The following is an 18,572-nucleotide window of genomic DNA, read 5'->3' as shown; positions in this document are numbered from 1 at the left end:
ATGTCTAGTAACAGAGCCTTTAGCATGTTCAGTGGGGCCGGGGGAAGAGGCTCCAGGGTGTCCGTGGCCAGTCTGGAGGGGCTACGGAACGCGATGCGTTCTGACCCAGAGAATTCAAACGATGTCTCTCCTGCCCCCGGGCCCGCCCCGGATGATAAGAAGACCATGAAGGGTCTCAACGACCGTCTGTCCGGCTACCTGGGCAGGGTGAGGAACCTGGAGGAAGCCAATAAAGATCTGGAGGACCAGATTCAGGACATCTTGGACAAGAGAGGAGACCCCAACGGCCGTGACTGGGATGTGGTTGAGAAACCGTTGAATGACCTCAGGAAGAAGGTGATTTTTCACTCAGTTAATTATTTAATATGATTAATTAGACTGATTTATTCCGCATTTTTGCCCTTTAAATGATCAATGTACAGTACTGTATGTCAGCTGAGCTTATTCACCTGATAGTCACTTGATCTCTGTCTGTGAATCGTTTGGTGTGTTTACTGAATTCTCAATAACTGGTCCATGTTCTCTCGGTTTCAGCTCCGTGATATGACCATGGATAATGCACGTTTGTTACTGCAAATTGACAACACCAAACTGGCCAATGATGACTTCAAAAACAAGTGAGACATGACATGCTATCAATTTATTATAGAAAAAGACCTGGAGATTTATTTAACCTTCAATTAATAAAAAATAGAAATAGGACAAAAATACACAAAATAAAATTTATATTATTGGATTATTATTATTATGTCATTATAATAAAAACATTTATAAAAATGGTGCTCATTTACATATAGCAGTCTTTGCTAAAACCCAATGGGGCTTTTTACATTGTATGGGGCTAAGAGAGACATGCTCCTGTCCTCTCCTCTGCAGGCTGGACAACGAGAAGCAGGCCAGGAAGACTGTGGAGCGGGACCTGATTGGTCTGAAGAAGATGATTGACGACACCAACCTGAACCGCATGCAGCTGGAGAGCCAGGTCGAGTCTGTGAAGGAAGAGCTCGCCGTCCTCAAGAAGGACCATAAGGATGTAAGGGCACACACTCATTCACCCACTGTTCCTGGAACAGTGTTGAGATTTACCTCATAATGGTTAGGTTTATAGCTGGGAATAGGAGAGATGATCCTAGAGCAGCTTTTACTTGAAATAGCCCATAATAACTACTGTATTCTCCCCTGCTGCATGCAGGACGTTGATGAGCTGCGTAAGAAGATCAAGGACTCCAACGTCCTCGTGGAGTTTGACTCCCAGGACAATAACCTGAGTGATACACTCAACAAGATCCGCTCCCAGTACGAGAAACTGGCCAAGAAGAACCTCAAGGATACCGACGACTGGTACCAGAGCAAGGTATGAAGATTTACTTCCTTATCAATGAACCACACTATATTAGTTTGTTCATTAATTATCTAATTCCTTCGCTTGTTTGTTTGTTCATTCCTTAATTAATTAATCTCGCTCGCTATCTCTCTCTCTCTCTCTCTCTCTCTCAATTCAATTAAATTTCCTTTATTGGCATGATGTAACAATGTACATATTGCCAAAGATTTACAATATTAACATAATTCAAATAATAATAATCAATATTGTCAATGGGACAGCAGTAACTACAATAATCAAGGGTCAAAATAACCATACATTGAACAATTACAATAACAATAAGCATATGTTAGTATGTCAGACACTGACTCATCTTATGGCAGGCAGCAATGTACTGTAGTGCGCTGCCAACCCATAGCTCTCTGCGTCCTCCCCCAACAGGACGGGCAGCCTATTCTCATCAGAGAGGTCTTTGAAACCTTGAATAAGGGTTTCAAATTTGGGAAAATGACACTCTCTAATTGTTTTATATTTTTTGACATTTTGTCAGGAAATGCAGCTCTGTCTCAGGTTCTGCTGTGGTGCAGTGGTTGCACAGCCTTTCCTCTACACGGAGCCAGGTTTTCCTGGGTCTACCCATCTCAATGGCAAGGCTGTGGAGACTAACACCAGGGGCTGAGGATTTTTATAGAATAGTGGCCAATTCGTCGATTTAAATATTGAAGAGCGCAGGGCTCAGATTGCAACCCTGGCGAAGGCCCCACTACTGTTTAAAGAATTAAGTTATTTTCTTGCCAATTTTGAATCTCAATGTATTCCCAGTATACATTGAACTAATTATGTAATATGTTTTACCCATTACACCACTTTCAATAACTTCGTAGAACAGTCCTGTATGCCAAATAGAATCAAATGCTTTTTGGAAGTCGATAAAGCAAGCGTACATTTTGGTATTATTTTGGTAGACTTGTTTATCTATCAGGGTGTGTAGGGTGTAAATATGATCGGTCGTGCGATGTTTTGGTATAAATCCAATTTGGCTTTTACTCAAGACATTGTGCTTATTAAGGAAGTTTAGAACTCTTACATTTATAATACTACAGAAAACCTTCCCAGGTTACTGTTACACACAAATGCCTCTGTATTGCTAATTCCTGTCCTTTTTTTTTTAGGTTTTTCCAATTTTGCCAGAAGTTGTTTGTGTTTATGGACTCCTCAATTAGTGTCAGCATCTTGCTGTTGTACAGTGCTTTTTTGGTTTTCAGTTCTGAGTTTGATTCTCTCTCTCTCTCTGACAGTTTGACAGCATCAAGGTAGAGGTGGTTCAGAATACTGAGGCTCTGCATTCAGGCAAGAATGAGCTCAAAGACCTGCGCAGACAGAGACACCTCCTGGAGATAGACATACAGTCTATAATGAGCTTGGTAAAACATACCTACCTGCACTATCTCTCTCTCGCTCGCTCGCTCGCACGCACGCACGCACACGCGCACGCACGCACGCACACACACACACACACATTTCCGGCTGAAAAGACTCCATTCTGTCCCCCTGTGTTGGTTTTGGTATGTCATCATATTGTAGCCCATGTAAATGATGCTATAGTAAAACACTCACATCACCTGACCAGTGACATCACACACACCGGACCATACCCAACATAGGTAACCCCCATACATCACCTGTACTGTCGTACATGCTTAGAAAAAAGGGTTCAGCTATCCCCATAGGAGAACCATTATTGGTTCCAGGTAGAACCATTTTGTGGTCAATGTAGAACCCTCTTTAGAAAGGGTTCTACATGGAACCAAAAGGGTTCTACCTGTAACCGAAAAGGTTCTTCAAAGGGTTCTCCTATGGGAACCGCCGAATAACCCTAAATAGCACCTTTTTATCTAAGAGTGTAGGTCAACTGTAAACTGGGTCAAGGTAAAGCTGACCATGCTAAACAGGGGTCAACTATGCACACACATCCCGTAACATACAGAGAATGCAACACCTCTATATAGGGATGTAACATAGCTGTGTTGTCGACACACATTCCAGCCAACCTGGTTATTACATTGAACTCTGTCATTACAAACCAGACTGAACTTCATGACCTGTCATCAATATGGTCGCCACCTAGAACATATGTGAACTTGATTTATCAACAACAACTAATACAAAACAGTCCAACATCTGATAGCATTTCACAATGCTTGGCTGGGTGTCTTTATAGTCAGGAAATACAAATAAAAGTAGTGAGTTCAAATCGATTTGATTGGTCCCTGTGCCTGTCCGTCACATCTGCTCACAAATTGATTGGTCTCTTTCCTTGTCCGTCACAGGTCCACTCCCACGAGGAATCTCTGAAGGACACGGATGGGCGGTACAACCGTGAGATGACCCGCCTCAATAAGATCCTGCTGCAGTTGGAGGGAGAGCTGGTCCAGGTGAGGACGCAGGTGGAGAGGCATGTGGATGACTACCAGGAGCTGCTTCACGTCAAGATGAAGCTGGAGGCCGAGATCGAGAACTACCGCAGCCTAATGCACGACATCGCCCCCGACGACAGGTGAGCTAACGATGCACAAACCCAGAGGGAATGGGGGCTCAGTACTCATGACTTGATGTGGGTTGTCATAGCCAGTACTCCCAGTTAGCCCATGGCTTATAATGAGGTACCTATACATAGGATCAAACAACATTCAGTTTATATAGGGTCTGTAGCTGTAACACATTTGCAGTAAACCTGGTATTACATTTCAAGTTGCCGGTTAAGTGGTGTAATTTATCCTCTTCCCTAACAGCGTGGGCTTTTCTTTAGAGCAGGCAGTGAATTGTGGTAAGTACTGGACATCGGCCCTACTGAACCATCTGATCTGATGTATGGGGAGAAGACACCAGGGAATCCAACATACCATTATATCACTGTCCATCTAAGATGTCTCTGTCTCACGGACCAATCAGTCACAGTGCGCTCTAACACCACTCCAGATTGCTGTTCATTCTCAGTTATGGCTAATATCACTCTGTCTGTACTACCTACCTATGTCACTGTATAACTGAATGTTGTCAAAGACAATGTTCTTAACATGTTGTAGACAGATCCAATGGTATTCTGATTGTGAGTTGTTCCTTGTACGATTGTTAGACATTGATTCATTGATTCATTTGATCCCAATGTTATGTGGATGTGTTGCAGAGGTGGTGTCTATTCAATTCATACAAACATCTGATTCAAGTAGGATGTGCAATTTGATTTGAACATGGCCAATATACTATACATTTCCAATTCAAATTGTATGTCTTCATCTATTAGAGTCTGGTGGAACCGTCCTGATCACGCAATAGCTCACACTCTGATTTACACAGAAACAGAATGGTGAGCGTAGCAATCAGGATGGTTCCACAAAGCTACTGAAAAACATGAAAAACATCCTGAAAACCTGAAAAACATCCTACAAAACCTTCAGACTGAGATCTTCTTCCTCTTTCCTGACTCCACATCAGAGCCGCCCCAGCCACCTAAGAAAGCCTTGATGAAGGATGAGGTGGATGGAAAGGAGGTCCCCAAAAAGACAGAAGCCCCGGCAACTCAGAAAAGTCTCCCTCCAATCCAAGAGGCCCCCACAAAGAAGACAGAAGCCCCTGCAACTCAGAAAAGTCTCCCTCCAATCCAAGAGGCCCCCACAAAGAAGACAGAAGCCCCTGCAACTCAAGAGGCCCCCACAAATAAGACAGAAGCCCCTGCAACTCAGAAAAGTCTCCCTCCAATCCAAGAGGCCCCCACAAAAAAGACAGAAGCCCCTGCAACTCAAGAGGCCCCCACAAATACAGAGGCTCCTACAAAGGCAGCTAAGGCTGAGACACCAACAACCGAAGCAGGCCCCAGCTGAAGAGGATAAACCAAAGAAAGATTCCTCCTCTTGTGTCTTCTTCCTCCTCCGATGCAGACAATAATGACCATAAAGAGAAACCCATAAAGAAGTCTGCCCCCTGAAACCCCCTCCTCACCTCAACCCCCATCCCTCTAGTCTTTTCTCTTCGTGTTTTGAAGCCCAGCATCGTAACTAATGATGTTGTGTACGGTTTGAGGTAGATTTGGTGTTGTTAATCCATTGCATTCTTTCTCAGAGATGTTTCTTTACAAAATAAATACGTTCAACACATTGTTCTTGACTCTGTATCATCAATGTCTTCCAGTTGTCTTGTTCAAGACATTAACTATTGTTTTTATTACCAATGAGTTGTGCAATATTCCCTGGGTAGTAAGTGTAGTGTTGTAGTGGTGGGCCTAAAACTGCTGGACTGAAAATAGTGGCTGTGTGTTTACTGTTCACCCACAGAAACATTGACACTGATCTGAGGAAGTGAGGACTGGAGTTCTGAGGAATTGGATCTAAATCAAATAGAGCTATTTTCACAGAGAAGCTAAAGTGAAACCAAAGACAATGCAACAGTAAACATGTCGTCTCCCGTGAATGACAACTACAATTGATGACATGTAAGATTAGATTCTGTGAAACAAGGACTGAGGCCAGGTATCAGCAGGTAGCCTAGTCAAGCCAGACGTGTATAGCCATAACAGACATTCTGATGACCTTATTCAGTGGTGTAAAGTACTTAAGTAAAAAATACTTTTAAGTACTCTTAAGTTGTTTTTTTTGGGTATCTGTACTTTACTTTACTATTTCAATTTTTGACAAATTTTTCTTTTACTTCACTACATTCCTAAAGAAAATCAGGTAATTTTTACTCAACATTTTCCCTCACACCCAAAATTACTCGTTACATTTTGAATGCTTAGCAGGACAGGAAAATGGTCCAATTTATGCATTTATCAAGAAAACATCCCTGGTCATCCCTAATGCCTCTGATCTGGCGGACTCACTTAACACAAATGCTTTGTTTGTAAATTATGTCTGAGTGTTAGAAAACATGAAAATAGTTCCATCTGGTTTGCTTAATCTAAGCCATTTGAAATGATTTATACTTTTACTTTTGATACTTAAGTATATTTAAAACCAAATACTTTCTAACTTTTACTCAAGTAGTATTTTACTGGGTGACTCACTTTTACTAGAGTCATTTTCTATCACAGTTTTTGCCGATTGCTTCCACACTGAAAGTGAATGCTCAGACAAAAGCATCAAAACCTTCACTTTTGTAACCATGCCTTAAACAAAGGCACCAAAAGTACACACCCATTTTATGCTTTGCACTTTGTTTGCACTGTGTTTGTAATTCTGCAACACACTTTCAAAACACTACACACTGTTTCTTACATTAGACACTTCGTTCAAGAAGGAAATCTCTTGCAATCATAGGGAAAACACTTCTATTCAAAATGCAAAACATACCTGAAATTGGCAACACCCACACACACGCACACACATGAAAACACTTCAACAGTAATTGAACACCAATTAGTCTGAGCCTTACCACTACAAATAGACCTCAGGTAAACTCACCTCTTTTGTGAGAACTTTACAGACATGTACGCAGCGAGAGCGAGAGAACAAAGAAGGGGACCAGGCAATAGACGGAGACATATTTCCAACAACATCAGGGCCACTTTAGTGAACCATGTCATAAATCATAGCCTGACGATGAGGGAGGCTGGGCAGAGAGTCCAGCCCAACTTGAGTTGCTACACGGTAGCATCCATAATATTGACATTTAGACTGGAGAACAGGTATGTCTTCAACTTTCTACATTACTGTACCTATGTAATTGTTGTATTGTACTGTGATGCAAAATCTGCAATGTAGTCCTACAATATTAGGTCTATGCTCCTCAGTGAACAAAACAAATGGGTATAGTGCTGTTAAGTACATGTAATACAGTTTTGATGTTACTGTGTACAGGATGTAAAAAAGAACAATAACATCACATTATTGGATTTTCTACAGAACTACCAGATGACTCATGTCTGCTCCTGCTCCTCCCCTCTGATGCGTGACCTCACCAGAATACTAACCACCGGTCCTGGAAATCAGCTTTGCGCGAACCCGTCATTACGCACACCTGTTAATCATTATGATTCACACCTGGACTCCATTTCCTTCATTTAATTTCCTCCCCTATATGTCACACTCCCATGTTCACTCACCAGTTGGTATTGTTCTTGTGTATCGGCGTTCTGCCTTATGTTAGTGTCGTGTTCTTGGTTTGGTTTTCTTAATGTTTCACCTGCTTCCGACTCACGGCCCCATCACAAAGACCTGAGGGTGGAAGGCAATGTTTGTTCACCCAGGAACTGGCCATTGTCAATCTAGTGTTGGCAAACACCATCTGCCTACATTAGTTTTTCCCAATTGTTTACACACTAAAATTGGAACTTGAAACGCAATCACCGAAACCTGAAACTCATGTACCAAATCCCTAAACCAAGTCTTCAAAATTGCAAACACAATTCCTGCTTTCCACTCAGTTTTCAATTCTATCACACTTTTTGCAAAACACTACATAGTTCTCTACATTAGGCACAACATTCAAAATTAAGCTCTCTTTAGTCCCTTTGGAAAGCAACGCCAATCACAATGCCAAGCTCTATACACCAATTTGCAACACCCCCTCACAGGTGTAAACACTAGTTACTGAATTGTTCACTTTGAAATCAGAGCTTAAGCACTACAAAAGGCCAGATGAGCTCTCCTGTTTTGGAAGTCAATGGTGAAGGAGTGAGAGTAGGAAGGACTGTCTCAGATGAGATCAGGGCCACATTGGTTGACCATGTGCTTAACCATGGATTGAGTATAAGAGAGGCTGGGCAGAGTTCAGCACAACCTGAGCTGCTACACGGTTGCATCTATCATCCATACATTCAGAAATGACAACCGGTAAGTTACCTACCATCTACACTATGCTCTTTATGTATGTATACTGTATATATACTGCAGTCCGACATATCAGCAGGCCTATGTTACTCAGGGATTGTTGGTCAATGTTACAGTAATATCATTTCATATTGAAAGAAAATAGATTATTTTAGTTTACTGTAACCAATCACATCATATTTGTGGATCTTCTGCAGAACTGAGAGACGGCGAGGCCATGGTGGGAGACACCGGCTGTTCACACCAGAACAGGAGATCGCTATTGTGAACATGGTGGTGGCAAACAACATTAGACAGCGAAAAATCCAGAACCACATAATTGCAGATACAATACTCAGTAACATTCACCAGGTGGGCTTGTCTACATTGGACCGTGTATTACAGCACAACCGAATCCGGATGAAACAGGTCTACAGGGTGCCATTTGAGCGACACTCAGAGGGTTAAAGAACAGCGCAATGAATATGTACAAGTAAGTAATATACTGTGAATTTACTACCATATCAGCACTGTATAGACACATTACAGTACTGTAATCCAGTGTATTGTGTCTCACCATACTGACTGCTCTAGGTCTGTCACATTGTCTTGTCTATTTCAGAGAGTCTTGGAGCTGGATGCTGCTGCAATTCAGTACGTTTATATTTACATTGAGGCTGGCTTCAACCAAGCCAGAAGAAGGGGACGGGGACGGAACATTATTGGCCACCGTGCCATTGTGAATGTCCCTGGACAGCGTGGAGGGAATATCACCATGTGTGCAGCCGTTAGCCAGCGAGGTGTCCTCCATCACCATGCCAACCTTGGTCCCTACAACACCGCCCTTCTCATCACATTCCTGGACACACTACATGGCATCCTCATTCCAGCCGAGTGGAGGGGTGGACCAGAGCAGCCCAGGTATGTTGTCATTTGGGACAACATGAGTTTCCACCGGGATGCTCTGGTCCACAACTGGTTCATCGACCACACACAATTATTGTTCTATACCTCCCACCATATTCCCCATTACTAAACCCTATCGAATGTTTTTTTTCTGGCATGGGGATGGAAGGTGTATGATCGCCATCCCCTCCATGCCTCTTCTCCAGGAATTGGAGGATGCATGTGGTGAAGTTGATGTGGGGGCTGGATCCGTCACTCCAGAAGATTCTTTCCCCGCTGTTTAGCCAGGGAGAACATGGCTTGTGATGTAGAGGAGGTGCTGTGGCCAAAATAGGAGGCAGGATGCAGCCTAATGTCTTTTTCCTTACATTTTGCATGTGTTTGTCTTTGTTTGGAGTTTTGGAAGAATGAGCCACTTTCATTTTTTGTACAGAAACCCCTTTATCTCACTGAATGTTTTTCCTGGTTTTCTCCTGTTGGGTACAGAAAGTGTTACATACAAAACACAAGTGTTCAAAATATTGCATTTTTGGAAATAAATGACAATGTCGCTATTGCATTTGTGTGTGTTTATGTATATTTGAGTAGGTATACATTACTGTGACAATCTTTTACAACCAGCTACAGTGGAACACTGAAAATGCAAAAGGCATAAACCTACTGATGGGATATTCATAGTAGTGTTTTGTGTTGAGCACATCAGTGTGTGGTTGGTAGACAGATCTATTCATAGTAGTGTTTTGTGTTGAGCACATCAGTGTGTTGGTTGGTAGACAGATCTATTCATAGTAGTGTTTTGTGTTGAGCACATCAGTGTGTGGTTGGTAGACAGATCTATTCATAGTAGTGTTTTGTGTTGAGCACATCAGTGTGTTGGTTGGTAGACAGATCTATTCATAGTAGTGTTTTGTGTTGAGCACATCAGTGTGTGGTTGGTAGACAGATCTATTCATAGTAGTGTTTTGTGTTGAGCACATCAGTGTGTTGGTTGGTAGACAGATCTATTCATAGTAGTGTTTTGTGTTGAGCACATCAGTGTGTTGTTGGTTGGTAGACAGATCTATTCATAGTAGTGTTTTGTGTTGAGCACATCAGTGTGTTGGTTGGTAGACAGATCTATTCATAGTAGTGTTTTGTGTTGAGCACATCAGTGTGTTGTTGGTTGGCAGACAGATCTATTCATAGTATTTTGTGTTGAGCACATCAGTGTGTTGTTGGTTGGTAGACAGATCTATTCATAGTAGTGTTTTGTGTTGAGCACATCAGTGTGTTGTTGGTAGACAGATCTATTCATATGACTTGTGTCATTTTGATGCAAAAAAACATTTTGGAAAGAAAACAGTTTTGAATGCAGTGTTTGTTTTTGCTAGAGAATTGTAGAGTTTAGCGTTTTGTGTTCAGGTTTGGGGACAATAGGCGAAAGATTCAGCAAACGTGTGTAAACAATTATGGAAAACTGTAACTATGAGAGCAAATCATCGCAGATCACACAACATCCCATAATATCAACCGTGTCATTATGTCAACACCAACTTACGATGAAGCAGCTGTCCAGGGCTCAATTTGAGAGGAACAGCGTTAGTCAAAGACCTTCACTATGACTCTGTGCAAGTAAGTGTCACTGTATGATACTGTAGTACAGTAATGCCAGTAGATTGTGTCCTATTTGCACTGCATAGATACATTCAGACAAGCAGTATGTGACCCAGGCAGGTGCCCCCATTCTGGGTGTGGGGGAGGGGTCTGTGGAGGAACCTGCCTTGCTCGTAGTTTTGACTGAATGTGTCTGACCCAACCCACCCCCATCCTTGTGTGAAAATGTAGACATTGGAGTCCTGTGTTTTGAGTTACGCCATATTCACAGTACAGTGTCTGCATTTTCTGTTACAGAGAGTCCTGGACTTTGATGCAGCTGCACAGCCTCATGAGTTATTTTTCATTGATGAAACTGGATTCAATCTATCTAAAACCAGGCGTCGGGGCCGACATGTTATAGGACAAAGAGCCGTTGTGAATGTCCCTGGGCAGCGTGGGGGACATTCCGCCTTGTATGCTGCCATTAGTCTGCAAGGAGTTCTCCATCACCATGGCACCCTGGGTCCCTACAATACTGCAACACATGATCATATTTCTGCATGCACTACATAATGTAGTTGTACAGGACGGACCAGAGCAGCCCAGGTTTGTTGTCATCTGGGATAATGTTAGTTTCCTTCGGGCTGCTCTGGTCAGGGACTGGTTCACCAACCACAATAACTTCACACTTGTATACTTGCCCCCTTACTCCCCATTTCTCAATCCAATTGAGGAATTATTTTCGGCTTTGGCGTTGGAAAGTGTATGACCGCCAACCACATGCCCGCGTGCCTCTTCTGCAAGCAATGGAAGAGGCATTTGGAGACATTGAGGTGGGGTCAGTCCATGGTTGGATAGGCGATTATTTTCCCCGTTGCCTAGCCAGGGATGACATTGCTTGTGATGTGGATGAGGTGATGTGGCCAGACCCTAACAGAAGGTGGGATCCAGAAACCACCCATCACATCCTTTACAATCCCTTACAATACTATTTTTTGTTAACCATTGCACTGTAATTTTACTGTAATTATTTTTGTTTCTGTGAGATTACAGTAACACATTGTATTAATTACTGTATTGTAATTCTACTTTGTGTTTTGTTGTTGTTGTAAAAACCTGCAATGGCAAAAAATGAGCTGTATATGTATTTTGTTGTTAAATAAGCTGTATATATATATTTTGTTGTTAAATAAGCTGTATATATATATTTTGTTGTTAAATAAGCTGTATATATATTTTTTTCTGGAGCCTTTATATTTTTGAGTTCATTGAAATGTGAGTAGATGAACTGTACCGGAACAATCTTTCACAGAACCCTGTATGAGAAAATTAAAAAGGTTTACAAAGTACGAAAGACAGCAGTGTTTTGTATAAAACACTAAACAATCACAACACAGTCACTATTGGTCTCTATTATGGATCATTATTCTAATATGTATTCATTATAGAATGTTGTCAGGTATTAAAGAGTATATTTGTTAACTGCACTGTAGAGAGTTGTAGACCTAGATATCTCCAATCCTAAAAGCACACATAAAATAAACAATTACAATTTATTTACATAGTGTGTGTGTGAGAGAGATAGGAAAGTGTGTGTGCATTTTGTGTTTAATGTTTCCTTGTCAGCCACCCATCTCTGCTTTTCTGCCTTATAAAAAGCTGAGGTCTGGAACTCCCTCCAGGTCATCTCTCTCTCTCCATTCCTTGGCCTTGGTTGCCTGATGACTCACCCTGAAAGTAATTACTCTGCTCTATCGATCGCTACATAAATTCATTGTGGAGAAGAAACGTCAGTTTGTCCAGGAACTATCTGGCCGGCTGGCCAGACCTATCAATCTGGCCAGCTGGACTTAGATACCTGGCTGGCCTGCCGGACCTAGCTACTTGGCCGGACCTAGCTGCCTGTCTGCCCGGCAGGCAGGACCTAGCAATCTGGCCGGCTGGTCAGACATAGCTGTCATGTTTTCTATTCATCGTAACTAATGATGTTGTGTACGGTTTGAGGTAGATTTGGTGTTGTTATTCCACTGCATTCTTTCTCAGAGATGTTTCTCTACAAAATAAATACGTTCAACACATTGTTCTTGACTCTGTATCATCAATGCCTTCCAGTTCTCTTGTTACATTTACATTTAAGTCATTTAGCAGACGCTCTTATCCAGAGCGACTTACAAATTGGTGCATTCACCTTATGATATCCAGTGGAACAACCACTTTACAATAGTGCATCTAAATCTTTTAAGGGGGGGGGGTTAGAAGGATTACTTTATCCTATCCTAGGTATTCCTTAAAGAGGTGGGGTTTCAGGTGTCATTGTTTCAGGTTGTTCAAGACATTGACTATTGTTTTTATTACCAATGAGTTGTGCAATATTCCCTGGGTAGTAAGTGTAGTGTTGTAGTGGTGGGCCTAAAACTGCTGGACTGAAGATAGTGGCTGTGTGTTTACTGTTCACCCACAGAAACATTGACACTGATCTGAGGAAGTGAGGACTGGAGTTCTGAGGAATTGGATCTAAATCAAATAGAGCTATTTTCACAGAGAAGCTAAAGTGAAACCAAAGACAATGCAACAGTAAACATGTTGTCTCCCATGAATGACAACTACAGTTGATGACATATAAGATTAGATTCTGTGAAACAAGGACTGGACTTCTAAGGAATTGTGCCTATGGCATGAGGCCAGGTATCAGCAGGTAGCCTAGTCAAGCCAGACGTGTATAGCCACAACAGACATTTTGGTGACCTTTTCTGCTGCTTTTGAGACACGGTTGGATCCCACCCTGAAGCACTACTTGTGTACTAATTAAAACTCTAAACAATCACAACACAGTCACTATTGGTCTCTATTATGGATCATTATTCTAATATGTATTCATTATAGAATGTTGTCAGTTATTAAAGAGTATATTTGTTAACTGCACTGTAGAGAGTTGTAGACCTAGATATCTCCAATCCTAAAAGCACACATAAAATAAACAATTACAATTTATTTACATAGTGTGTGTGTGAGAGAGATAGGAAAGTGTGTGTGCATTTTGTGTTTAATGTTTCCTTGTCAGCCACCCATCTCTGCTTTTCTGCCTTATAAAAAGCTGAGGTCTGGAACTCCCTCCAGGTCACCTCTCTCTCTCCATTCCTTGGCCTTGGTTGCCTGATGACTCACCCTGAATGTAATTCCTCTGCTCTATCGATCACTACATAAATTCATTGTGGAGAAGAAACGTCAGTTTGGCCAGGAACAATGTGGATGGTTAGCCAGGGAACGGCCTTGGTATATAAAAAACATTTTTGCAGGACAATAAACATATCAGCCTGCCACTCCTGGGAACCATGTTTATACAGTTGAAGTCGGAAGTTAACATACACTTAGGTTGGAGTCATTAAAACTCATTTTTCAACCACTCCACAAATTTCATGTTAACAAACTATAGTTTTGGCAAGTCGGTTAGAACATCTACTTTGTGTATGACACAAGTCATTTTTCCAACAATTGTTTACAGACAGATTATTTCACTTATAACTCACTGTATCACAATTCCAGTGGGTCAGAAGTTAACATACACTAAGTTGACTGTGCCTTTAAAGAGCTTGGAAAACTCCAGAAAATGATGTCATGGCTTTAGAAGCTTCTGATAGGCTAATTGACATAATTTGAGTCAATTGGAGGTGTACCTGTGGATGTATTTAAAGGCCTACCTTCAAACTCAGTGCCTCTATGCTTGACATCATGGGAAAATCAAAAGAAATCAGCCAAGACCTCAGAAAAACACTGTAGACCTCCACAAGTCTGGTTCATCATAGGGAGCAATTTCCAAACGCCTGAAGGTACCACGTTCATCTGTATAAACAATAGTACACAAGTATAAACACCATGGGACCACACAGCCGTCATACCGCTCAGGAAGGAGTCGTGTTCTGTCTCCTAAGAGATGAACGTACTTTGGTGCGAAGCGTGCAAATCAATCCCAGAACAACAGCAAAGGACCTTGTGAATATGCTGGAGGAAACAGGTACAAAAGTATCTATATCCACAGTAAAACGAGTCCTATTTCGACATAACCTGAAAGGGCGCTCAGCAAGGAAGAAGCCACTGCTCCAAAACCGCCATAAAAAAGCCAGACTACGGTTTGCAACTGCACATGGGGACAAAGATCGTACTTTTTGGAGAAATGTCCTCTGGTCTGATGAAACAAAAATAGTACTGTTTGGCCATAATGACCATCGTTATGTTTGGAGGAAAAAGGGGGAGGTTTGCAAGCCGAAGAACACCATCCCAACCGTGAAGCACGGGGGTGGCAGCATCATGTTGTGGGGGTGCTTTGCTGCAGGAGGGACTAATGCACTTCACAAAATAGATGGCATCATGAGGTAGGAAAATTATGTGGATATATTGAAGCAACATCTCAAGACCATCAGTCAGGAAGTTAAAGCTTGGTCGCAAATGGGTCTTCCAAATGGACAATGACCTCAAGCATACTTCCAAAGTTGTGGCAAAATGGCTTAAGAACAACAAAGTCAAGGTATTGGAGTGGCCATCACAAAGTAATGACCTCAATCCCATAGAAAATGTGTGGGCAGAACTGAAAAAGCGTGTGCGAGCAAGGAGGCCTACAAACCTGACTGAGTTACACCAGCTCTGTCAGGAGGAATGGGCCAAAATTCACCCAACTTATTGTGGGAAGCTTGTGGAAGGCTACTAATTTTTACTAGGATTAAATGTTAGGAATTGTGAAAAACTGAGTTTAAATGTATTTGGCTAAGGTGCATGTAAACTTCCGACTTCAACTGTATGTGAGCGCTGTTGGGGCCGTGTTACAGCTCCAGATGACAAAACCTGCACACACTCCCAGAGGGTTGCAGGTCTGCCGACTTCCTTTTGGTCACACATTTTAATCAGAGAAATATCCAATAAACCAAAGACGTTGCTTTGTCTGTGAATGTACTTTATTGCACAAAATCTTCAAATAAAATGGAGCAAACATAAAATAATAAGTAGTTATATTTTGATTTACATTGTCAGAGAAAGAGAGTGAGCGAGAGAGAGACAGAGTGTGTGTGTCAAGGTTGTGTTTTATTTTTTCTTGTCAGACACCCATCTCTACTTTGTCAGTCTGCATGCACTTCCGGGTGAGGCTGTCAGGGGCAGTGGTGGAGTGCAAGGCAGATCTGAAAGAGAGATGCACAAAGTGACAGTACGTATACCGCTCAACAGCATGTCTGTTGGTGTGAGTGAGCATGTCTGTTGGTGTGAGTGAGCAGGTCTGTTGGTGTGAGTGAGCATGTCTGTTGGTGTGAGTGAGCATGTCTGTTGGTGTGAGTGAGCATGTCTGTTGCTGTGAGTGAGCATGTCTGTTGGTGTGAGTGAGCATGTCTGTTGGTGTGAGTGAGCGTATGTGTATGTAATATAATTCTGAATGACCTGTATCCATCTGGGAATCCTCCAGTGTCTCCCGTCACGGCCAGTGTAGTGGGAACTGGTGCAGCCGGTAAATGAAATACCACAGCAGAGGACTGCTGGCAGGGTGGATGGCAGATCTAAAAGAGAGGCACAATTTTATTAACTGACAATGATAATATAACTAAACAGAGTGAATGAGTGTAAGATTCAATCAGATCAAGTCTTAACAGGAAATATCCGACACCCGCATTTCTGATGTTTTGGCGGAGTCGGAGGTGTAACTGCGTTGGAGCCGTCAAACAGGTGAGCAACTACTCTTGTGATCATTGTCACGAAGCCACACCCTCCCACTCGCGTTAGATGTTGAGAAGGAGAAAGTATAAGCTCAAATTGAAAAACATTAAACGAAATGAGGATTTCTATCATTTTAATGGGTGTAGATCCCATCTCACATTCCAGTGTTCTGACTTAGAAACAAGGCTGCATGGGATACCTGTTAATGCCACTCTGTATAGCAGGTGCAGGGCAGACGATTGCAGCTGTGAGGGCTGTAGTTGAGCGAATAGGGGTGTAAGATCTAAAAGAGAGGGGCACAATTTTCTTAAGTGGAAATAATTATTCAACAAAACAGAAAGAGTGATTGAGTGTGTGTGATAATTACCTGGACCACATCACACTGCTTCAGGTCCACAAGCCTCTGGAAGTTCCATTGTGGCTCTCCAGGCCTGGAGCAGCTCAGTGGAGACACAGTTAACTGTCACCCGTCTAGCCTGCTTGGCAGATCTGAAAAATAGGCATTATTTTAATGACAAAGACTTGTCTACACACTAACCTAAATTAAGTGTTTTTGTTCATATCGGGCAAGCACGCAGTAGACTTCATTTTCCCAACTGCTCATTGTACTTACCCTGGCAATCTGTGGTGTGTGTGTGTGTGTCTCTGTGTTATTGTGACTCAGAAGTGCGTCAACTTGACCACATCCTTGTAGTAGGACATTGAGTGATTACCTTTGGAAACAATTGCTATCAACAGTGAACAGTAAAAAGGATATCAAACATTCAGATTTGGTTTGATAAATAGGCTAAATCATGAGAAGTTACAAACGTCTTCCCAGGTCCCTTCCTTTCTAAGGAGTTTTTGCTAGCCACTGTGCTTCCACATCTGCATTGCTTGCTCTTTGTGGTTTTAGGCTGAGTGTCTGTATAAGCACTTTGTGACATCTGCTAATGTAAAACGGGATTTATAAATACATTTGATTGATTGCCTGTATATGCTTCTATTCATGTCAGTAACTCTCAATCTAAATATGACCTTGAGTTATCTTACATTTCCTCAATAGGAAGTTGTACCTTAAGCAACACACTTTTTCCTGGTATTTCCTGCTGGGGACAGGGGGCTTCAGGTTTGGGAATGGAGGACCTAGAGAACTGTAATATTTACAATAATGAGCGCCTACATTTATGAATGAAACGAGCTGTGTATCTAACCTGATTGAGAAATGCTGATATGTGTATTTTCTTTGGAGAATCTGCCACTGAACCACACAATTGTATCTAGTGAGAGTGCACACAACCTTTAGCTTATTTGACCAGCTTAACAATAACATACTTCTTTCAAGGGAGACCTGGCATAGAGTGCAGAGCTCTCAAGTAAAAGACACATCCAAAGCAGCTGCTATTGTACGGATACTTTTAGATCTGTGTGTATTGTGGTTAATTGTTAGATATTACTGCACTGCTGGAGCTAGGAAAACAAGCATTTCGCTACACCCGCAATAACATCTGCTAAATATGTGTATGCGGCCAATACAATTTGATTTGATTTCCCTCGACTTATTCCACATTTTTGTTGTGTTACAGCCTGACTTTTTCTCACCCGTCTACACACAATACCCCATAATTTCAAAGTGAAAACATGTTTGTAGACATTTTTGCAAATGTATTGAAAATGAAATACAGATCTACATAAATAGTCACACCCCTGAGTCAATACATGTTAGAATCCCCTTTGGCAGTGATTACAGTTGTACATCTTTCTGGGTAAGTCTCCAAGAGCTTTCCACACCTGGATTGTGCAACGTTTGTCAATGATTATTTTCAAATTTCTTACAGCGCTGTCAAAATGGTTGTTAATCATGGCGAGACAACCATTTTCATGTCTTGCCATAGATTTTCAAGTAGATTTACAGTACCTTTACAGTACCAGTCAAAAGTTTGGACACACCTACTCATTCAAGGGTTTTCTTTAATCTTACTATTTCCTACATTGTAGAATAATAGTGAAGACATCAAAACTATAAAATAACACACATGGAATCATGTAGTAACTAAAAAAAGTGTTAAATCAAAATATATTTTATATTTGAGATTCTTCAAAGTAGCCACCCTTTGCCTTGATGACAGCTTTGCACACTCTTGGAATTCTATTAAGCAGGAACTATTTGTCTGGTCGTGCGGACATACAGTGCCTTCGGAAAGCATTCAGAACCCTGGACTTTTTCCACATTTTGTTAGGTTACAGTCAACTTATAAAATGTATTAAATTGTTTTATTCCTCATCAATCT

General features: G+C 41.7%; 1 protein-coding gene across 1 annotated transcript; it reads left to right on the top strand.

Annotated features, from left to right (window-relative positions):
* On the top strand, window positions 1–5,205 carry LOC120050853 (keratin, type I cytoskeletal 18-like). Its single transcript, XM_038997381.1, has 8 exons — window positions 1–336; window positions 535–617; window positions 877–1,033; window positions 1,193–1,354; window positions 2,623–2,748; window positions 3,655–3,881; window positions 4,117–4,151; window positions 4,820–5,205. The coding sequence occupies exons 1-8, from the start codon at window positions 1–3 to the stop codon at window positions 5,203–5,205; spliced, it is 1,512 nt and encodes a 503-aa protein (XP_038853309.1).
* The last annotated feature ends 13,367 nt before the right edge of the window (window positions 5,206–18,572 follow it).

This window comes from Salvelinus namaycush, chromosome 7 (genome assembly GCF_016432855.1).
Source record: "Salvelinus namaycush isolate Seneca chromosome 7, SaNama_1.0, whole genome shotgun sequence".
Lineage (NCBI taxonomy): Eukaryota > Metazoa > Chordata > Actinopteri > Salmoniformes > Salmonidae > Salvelinus > Salvelinus namaycush.
The sequence above is the reverse complement of the archived record's forward strand: the minus strand, read 5'-3'. Positions and strand labels throughout refer to the sequence as shown.

Bases quoted from the DNA above. Each gene is read 5' to 3' on its own strand.
- LOC120050853 (XM_038997381.1), top strand. From the start codon at position 1: ATGTCTAGTAACAGAGCCTTTAGCATGTTCAGTGGGGCCGGGGGAAGA. The intron at 618-876 runs GTGAGACATGAC...TCTCCTCTGCAG, and splicing joins AATGATGACTTCAAAAACAA to GCTGGACAACGAGAAGCAGG. The intron at 1,034-1,192 runs GTAAGGGCACAC...TGCTGCATGCAG, and splicing joins TCAAGAAGGACCATAAGGAT to GACGTTGATGAGCTGCGTAA.